Source organism: Typopeltis vanoorti, chromosome 18 (genome assembly GCF_054136105.1).
Source record: "Typopeltis vanoorti isolate ZY-2024b chromosome 18, IOZ_Tvanoo_1.0, whole genome shotgun sequence".
NCBI lineage: Eukaryota > Metazoa > Arthropoda > Arachnida > Uropygi > Thelyphonidae > Typopeltis > Typopeltis vanoorti.
The window spans coordinates 47,533,674-47,542,266 of record NC_143566.1 but is presented as its reverse complement, the minus strand read 5'-3'; the positions used below and the strand labels follow the sequence as shown (position 1 = coordinate 47,542,266).

Below are 8,593 nucleotides of genomic sequence, written 5' to 3'. Positions count from 1 at the left end.
ATTGATAGGTTTCTTCTTTCTTTTCAACCTTCGGCCTGATACAATTACACTGTGGGTTCATTCTGTAACCTTTCATATGCAGGAATGATATTAAAAAATGTTCAGGTTTATCAACTTTTTTTTTTACTTATATGCTACTCTTCTCATTTTAAGCTTATCTAATTATTAAAATACTGAAATTAAAAAAAAATTATTTCATACAATATCATAAAATTTTGAAAGTTGAATATCAGTTTCTGGAATACATGTGGGAAATAAATAAATTTTTACTGAAATACACTCCTAACAGTACTGCAGAAATGGTGTATAGCAAAATTACAGTGCTTTCTTCAGGCATATAGCATTTGTTCACAGCAAAGTGGTCTGGAGTAAACTTGGCCTAAAAAAAAAAATAAATAAATAAATACAATCTTCTAATACAACATGTTAGATGTGAAAATAGAATGATGAAACATATAAATCATGTGTTTTCAATGACAACAATACAAATAGTGCATTTGTCAATTTGTCCAATAACTGTAAAAATCTCATAACAGGAGCAAAATGCAATGTCTATGATTATAATGAATCAATGCATACATTGTGCACAGGGAATAATGTGCAGTTTGTAGAAGATACGCAAAGTGAATTTGATGGACAGAATAACTTATATGTCACTGATGAATTGCACTCAAATTGATTTGGAGTTAAGTGTCTAGAGAAAGTATTGTCCAGCAAAAGGTTGTAAGTTCAAAGTCACAGAAACTAGAGCTATTTAGGAGGAGATGAAGGCAAGTGGTGTGTATGCATTCACCTTCAGGTGACTCTGAGAATGATCAAAATGTTAACTATGGTTTATTAGGTTCCAGACTGGAATGAGATCAATAAAAGACATAAGGACAGCTGTGTGCTCAAGGGGGGATGGGGTTTACTGCAACTTTTATATTACAGAATTATAATACAGAAGCATCCAAAATAACAGTGCAGAGCTTTTGACATTCGTTAGCTCAACTTGGCCAAAAGTTAAAGATTAGTGAGACTTGATTTGAGAGGATGATAGAGTTATAGAATATAAGTGCTATAACATTTTAAGGAAAGACAGACAGAGAGAACAGAATGGGAAAGGAGATTCTGCATAGCAGAAGAAATGCAGCTAACAAGAGTTCAATAAGACACAATATAAAGTTGATTGCTGCTATAACTTGAGAGGCACGAACCACAGAAAGATGTGGACAGCATGCATTGGAAAATTAGCTGAATGAGTGCCAAGTGAGTAATTATTATGGAGGAAGTCAACTATGAGGACACAAACTGGAAGGAGAAAAGGTCACATGGAAGGAAAGAATTTATGCAGCAATTAAGAAATAATTACTCAAAGCAGCATATAGTGAAACAACATATCCAGTGTTTGAGAGCACTGAATCTGGTGAGAGCATCGGAGAATTGTCTGTAACTAAGGGAAGCCACATTACTTCTAACAGGGAAAAGAGATCATGTAACATTGACCTGGAAAGATGCCAAATGAGGAATTTTCAGTTAAGAGATATTTAGTTTTTTTTTTTTTTTTAATCAACATTAAGAGAGATCCTGTAAGACTATCAAGTAGGGAATGAATAATGCCTATTTTTTGCACCAGGGAGTTATGGGATGTGGCGTGCAAGTATCATCTGGTGTTTTGGTTTCATATACACTGAGAAACTCAGCGTTCTACCAAGATACTTTTACAAGTGTGTCTAAAAATTGTAAGAACCTGTTGAATTCCACAAAAGTGAATTTAATATGAAGGTGACTATGTTCAGGTACAGGACAAAATCTTCTAACTGGGTAGGAGAGCTTGGCCTAAATGAATATGTCACCAATATATATCTGAACCAAACTTTACATCATGTTCCCTAGCACTGCAAGGCTTTCTCTTCAGACTACTCCATGAACAAATTTGCTAACAAGGAAGAAAGGGAACATCCCATTGCCAATCCTTCTTTCTGTCCAAAATATTCTTCTTGGAACAAGAAGGATGTACTATTATTGCAATGTTTGAAAAGATCTATGGTATTAGGTAGCAACAGACCTTGAAGTTCTTGTAAGGTTTTGGTATGTTGGGGAACACATTAATGATGTCTAAGCTTGCAAGCAGATCAACAGGTTCTACTGTACTGTCTTTGGCATTTTCTATGAAGTGCATCATGTTATTTATAAAGAGGTTGTTTTGCTAATCTTATTGCTATCTAAATATCTAGATATTTAGATACCAATGAGGCTAGAGAATACCTTGCATCCACAATGGGTCTCGGTGGCAAGCTCTGCTTGTGTACTTGAGGAACTGCATAAATTTTTGGGACTAGGGGAGAGGTAACTTGATAGACATTTTTTGTTATCTTCAGACAAGTTTAGCATGTCTTTTATCATATTATCAGTTTATTATGGGAATGACCTATACTAATTAATCCTACAGAAGTCACCAAAACTGTTGCATTGCTTTAATCACTTTCAGAACCACATTGTATCTTGTTTAGTATTTTAAGAATTATAAACACGTTAACACAAGAATATTTTAATGTTTGCCAAATATTTCAGTCTGAAACTAACAGACTATCCTCAGTGGCTTGATAGGAACAGTTTTTACAAGGTGGAATACAAACAATTGATCATTCAAAAGTAGAATGAGCCACGTGATGTTACACTGCTAAGCATTAAAGAGAGGTAAATTTCATCAGAGTGATGAATAAATTATAGGTATTAATTCACAATTTCATATAACAATCTTAATTTATAAATTCAATTAAAGATAACATTAGACTAATGTAAGAATTAAAGGTCTCAATTAAAAAAAAATATTAGTGTGTTATCCAGATTAAGCTTTCCCATATTTTTGACAAAGATAATATACAGTCATTTCGATTCAAGTTAGGGCATTGAAGTAAGGCCTCAGCACTTTCTTTGAATAGACGTTCGATATAGCAACATCTGTGTAGATGTCATTCAACTTTTGAATGAACAACTGTTTGTATTCCACCTTGTAAAAACTGTTCCTATCAAGCCACTGAGGATAGCCTATTAGTTTCAGACTGAAATATTTGGCAAACATTAAAATATTCTTGTGTTAACATGTTTATAATTCTTAATTTAATGTCACGGGGGTGCTTAAGGGTCAAAGCTGTATAACTGAGAAGAGACCTCCACATAGCCTTTAAAGGAATGCGGAGAAACGACCAGGGCTTCTGACCTAATGTCCAATCCTCACCTTCTCGTGGTGCACCCTGTTGGGTATTTACTTTGATACTGAACGAACGAGGATGGGCTGGCAATTTGGAATTTAGCTGAACAAATTGTATTCTTATTGGTTAAACCAAAATAAAAAAATGATGGTACAACATGACAAAGTTTCATGCCGGCTGGGGCATCGCCCGGTTAAACAAGGCCCCCGTTGTTTTCGCCAGGGAACCAGGGCGAACAGCGAAAAGTCAGCTACTGAAACAAATCTGAAAACAAACCCCAACTCAACATCACCAGAGTTAAAGATCGGTACTATCAACGTAAGAAGCCTGAATGGCAAAGAAATGGAGCTAGCTGAGGAATTAGATAAGTACCAGATCGACATAATAGGGGTGACTGAAACAAAAAAGACCAAAACTGGTGAGATCTTTCTGAGCAATAAATACAAAATGTTATATTCAGGCAATGACAATCAAGGAAAAGAAGGAGTAGCCATAGTATTCAACACAAAATACGAGGCTAATCTTCTTGAATGGCAGTCAGTCTCAAGTAGAGTAATGTGGGCAAATATGAGAATGGGGAACTGGACAATGAGACTTATTTGTGCCTATGGTCCCACAGAAGGTTCTACTAAGGTAGAAATGGAGGAATTTTTTGACGCTTTAGAAAAAGCAACTGACACAATGAAAAAGGAAAAGTTGTCCTTGTTGGGGATCTAAATAGCAGAGTAGGAAATGATTGTAAGACATACAAAAATATTTTGGGAAAATTTGGAGAAAAGAGCAAAGCTAATAATAATGGCAAATATCTGTTGAATTTCTGCTCAGGACATGGACTGGTTATTACTAACACTATGTTCCAACATAAAAATGTGCACAAATTCACATTGAGAGAAGAGGCTAGGAATAAGAAAAGTCTCATTGACTATGTTATTGTTGATATTGATGTTTTCTCCCTGGTGCAGGACACCAGAGTGTACAGAGGACTTGAAATTGGAAGCGATCACTATTTAGTCTTGAGCAGGATAAAATTGAAATTCATATTGAAAAGAATAACATGTAAGAAAGTTTTAAAGCGAATAAAAGTTGAGCAGCTCTCAGATGTGAACTGTAGACTAAAATACAGAAAGATTATTGAAAAGAAAATGAAAGAGTTTGAGAACAGGAATCAAACCTTGGAGATTCAGTGGCAAACTCTGAAGAAAACATTGATTGATTCTACCAGAGAGGCATGTGGTGAGGTTGTGTGCAAGGATAAAAAAATCAGAACTCTCTGGTGGACACAGGAAGTTAAAGAGGCAGTGAAGGAAAAGAAGAAAGCATATCAAAAGTTCCTGGCAAATAAGTCAGCTTTTACTCTTACAGAATACAGAGACAAATGTAAGAAAGCTAAACAGTGTGTAAAACTAGCTAAACAAAAGTCATGGGAGGACTTTGGCAAGAATATAGAAAATAAATATCAAGAAGGTGGCAAAATATTCTGGAGGCTGTTGAAGAAGCGTAGGAATGGAAAGAGTGCTCTTGAAGGAGTTAGAGATGTTAGAGATGTTGGAGGAGTTAGAGATTAACAATAAAGGTGACATGAAAACAAGAGAAAAAGATATCCTTGAAGTATGGAGTAATTACTTTGAAAAACTGCTAAATGAAACAAGCAGTGATGACAGCACAGTGATAAAAAACACTGACCAGGCATGCAGTCAGGAATACATATCCATTCTTGAAGTAGAAAAAGCCATCAAAGGCTTGAAATGTGGAAAGGCAGCAGGAGTAGATGATATTCGACCAGAAATGCTGAAGTATGGTGGTATAAAAGTCTTACAGTGGCTGCACTGCATAGTTCAGAAGGCCTGGACAGAGGAAAGAATTCCCGATGATTGGAGTAGAGCTCTCATAGTACCCATATATAAAAAGGGAAATAAAACTGAATGTGAGAATTACAGAGGTATTTCCCTACTGAGTGTTCCTGGCAAGATCTATGCAAGTATACTTGAGAAACGGTTGAGAAGAATTGTGGAAGAAAGGCTTGGTGAAGAACAAGCTGGATTCAGGCCAAATAGAGGCTGTCAGGATCAGATCTTCACTTTACAATAATTAGTTGAGAAAGCATGGGAATATAACAAAGATCTGTATTTAAGTTTTGTCAATTTGGAAAAGGCATATGACAAGGTGCCAAGAGAGAAGATATTCAATACGCTACAGTTATATGGTGTCAATGGAGCATTATATCAAGCAATACTTAGTCTTTATTTGAGTTGTAAGTCAGCAGTTAGAATTGAAGGAAGTACAGGAAGATGGTTTAATGTTAAATCTGGTGTGAGACAAGGATGTACATTATCCCCTCTGTTATTCATTATCTATATGGATCACATTATGAAGGAAAGTGGTATTAAACCTGATATCAAAATTGGAGATGTTAATGTCAGCTCTTTGCTTTATGCGGATGATGTTATACTTCTAAATAAATCCACTACAAGTCTGCAAGATTCTCTGACTAAATTGAATAGCTGTTGTAATAGATATGGTATGAAGGTCAGCAATAAAAAGACAAAGACAATGAAAATAGGCAGAATCATTGAAAATGTCAACTGTGTTGTGAATGGAGAACCTGTGGAACAAGTAAAACATTTCAGCTACTTGGGCAAGATTTTTAATGAAGATGGTAAATTAAATATAGAAATAGACAACAGAATCAGCAAAGCTGGTATGGTTAGAAGTCAATTGAATAAATTCATATGGAATAAGAGAGAAATTAGTCGCAACACTAAATTAGCTGTATACAAGACACTGTTCAAACCAGTTTTAACTTATGGATCTGAGAGCTGGGTCAGAAGTAAAACACTTGACCAAAGACTAGACACTGCAGATATGAGAGTCCTGAGAAAGATTAGAGGCGTGAACAGATGGCATCAATGGCAAGATCATATTAAAAATGAGGATATTAGGAAAGAACTTGACATTGTCAGCATCCAGGAATGCGTTAGCAGAGCTAATCTCAGGTGGTATGGTCACTTAAATAGAATGGGAGAGGAAATATTAGCAAAATGAGTGTTCTCTGCCAGGTTGGCAGGAAAACGACCCAGAGGAAGACCAAGATATAGGTGGATTGATACGGTACAAAGTGCCTTAGACGATAGAAATACAAGATCTGATAATGTTGGAGTCTTGACAAGTAACAGACTGATTTGGAGGAAAATTGTAGATAGGAAGTTAGTAATGATGTAATTTTTTCATGTAGTACTGTCATATCCTGTACACCCCTTGAGGGCACATGGCAGGAATTTGATGATGATGAAGTGTCTCTCAAGAATGTTTAATATTTTGTAGAGCCATTTTTATAATGTTATTATTAGGTAGCTTTGTTTGCAGAAGTACAGAAGCTGTGTGGATGTGAAGAAAATCTGCTACATCTTTAGAGACTCTTTGAAGGACTTGTTCACACTGCCCATGATATCTACTTTTGGAATCCTGCTCAGTAATAATGCAAATTGAAACTTCATAAAAGGATGATGAACTCAGAATCAGATAATGTATGAGGACATGTTGACGACTGTTTTGTTATGGAGTTATCTGTCACTGAGACTAATGTCACTAGTTATTTTTCTTCATTCTTTCTTCCTTTGCTGTAGACATGTTCTGATTTTTTCATAGGTAAGAACCTATTTAAACTGTTTCAAATGTTTGTAGGAAGGGAGAAAGATAATTTTGAATGGAATGCTAGCTATCAATTTCAGAAAGCTGAAACCTTGTGTGGTTTATGCAATCATTTAGTATGGCAACTTCCGTCTGATAAAAAATTCTTAAAGTATGCTTAGCAGTGAACTTTTGGCATAACCATAAAAATTGAGGAATGATGCTATTATCCTATATCTCATAAGAAAACGTAATCTGTTGTGAAAAAATTTTGTGTGATCCAAAATTTTTTCGAATTTATTCAACCTTTAAGAGCATAAACTCATCATGTGATCCAATTTCGTTGTGCAGGTTCCTATGGAGTGAGGACAAACCAGAAATGTCTTACAAGTATTCTTACCACATAAAAACATAGGATGGAAATAATTTACTGACTACTCAACTAGTTTTGTGAAATAAACTCATTTCTTCACAAACACAGAATATTAAGCTTGGTTCTTTATTCTTAATATTGACACTACCCTCTTAACCATCCAGATATGAAAGAAAGATGGATCATTTTACTTTATATCCATTATTTAAAACTGAATATCAATGGTATTGCAATTTTAATGGACACTTTGCATCCATGACAGCTATGATGTGTATACATGTCATGGCTGGTTGGGTGGTTAAATAATAAGTCTCTACAGATCTTCAGTTACATAACTTAGTTTAGAACTTCCAGAATGTTTACCTAAATTATATAATTGCAGTGACAAATTCAAGCTTGCAAACCAAAAATAAATAAACATGAAACTATGTAAATAGGCAGAAAAACAGTGACCATCACTAGCATTGTACAGAAAATAAAATTTCTATATTTTTAGGAACTTTTTCTTAGAGTGAGAAAATTTCTCAAATTTTTTGTTAGTGAATTTAATAAGAAACATTGCATTGGCAAACTTTCAAATCTTAAAACTACAAACACATATTGCTGGAGGAACAATAGAAAGTGTGGCTATGGCAATTAAGTGGGGTGAAAGCATGGATGAGATGATTGTGATGATGGGCACAAATGATTTGAGAGTCAGTGTAAATCAGGTGGTGAGAGATCTGAGATTCATGCTTGAGGTTGTACAAAAGAAAATGCAGAGAGGAAAGATAGTGTGTGTGTGTTACCCAAGTATGATAATGATGAGCTAAGCAGATGAGCAGTAATAATGAATAGCGTAATAGCCAGAATGTGTCAGAAGAGAGGATTGGAATATGTGGATGCTTGGAGCATTTGAGGACAGAAAGGAGCTGCATGCGAGAGACTGCTTGCATTTGAATGAGGAAGGACATAGGCATCTGGAGGGATTGCTGTTTTCTGAAAGTCGGTGTGTCAATGCAGGGAAATTAGAATTCCCACAGGTGGATGGTAGCAGAGATGGCCTTTTTTGGGAATGGGTACTTGGGGAAAGAAGGACGACATCAGGTAACACTGAATCCAATGGAGTCCAGGAGTATCCAGAATAAAGGAGATGAACTGGTGGCGTTGACTGCATCAGCCTGGCAAAGATTATTGGGATCTCTGAGACATGGTTGACGGAAGATATGATATGATATGACAGGAATAGAAGTAGCAAGGGGGGGGGTACAACATATTTCGACAGGACAGGAAGGGAAAATGCGGTGGTGGAGTACTGCTTATGATAAGTGATGACTTATGTCCTCTAAGAGTGTAGGCTTTGGAAGGCAGTTACACTAATGGTTTTGAAAGCATATGGTGTGAGGTAGAGGTGGGCAAG

General features: G+C 35.8%; 1 protein-coding gene across 1 annotated transcript in view; it reads right to left on the bottom strand.

Annotated features, from left to right (window-relative positions):
• Nucleotides 1-229: 229 nt before the first annotated feature.
• The window catches only part of PGAP5 (Per1-like protein PGAP5), a 115,086-nt gene continuing 106,722 nt past the window's right edge, over nt 230-8,593 (bottom strand). Inside the window, exon 11 of the mRNA XM_090408665.1 lies at nt 230-379. Within this exon, the coding sequence (XP_090264791.1) occupies nt 230-379 (150 nt within the window). The remainder of the gene's footprint in view (nt 380-8,593) is intronic.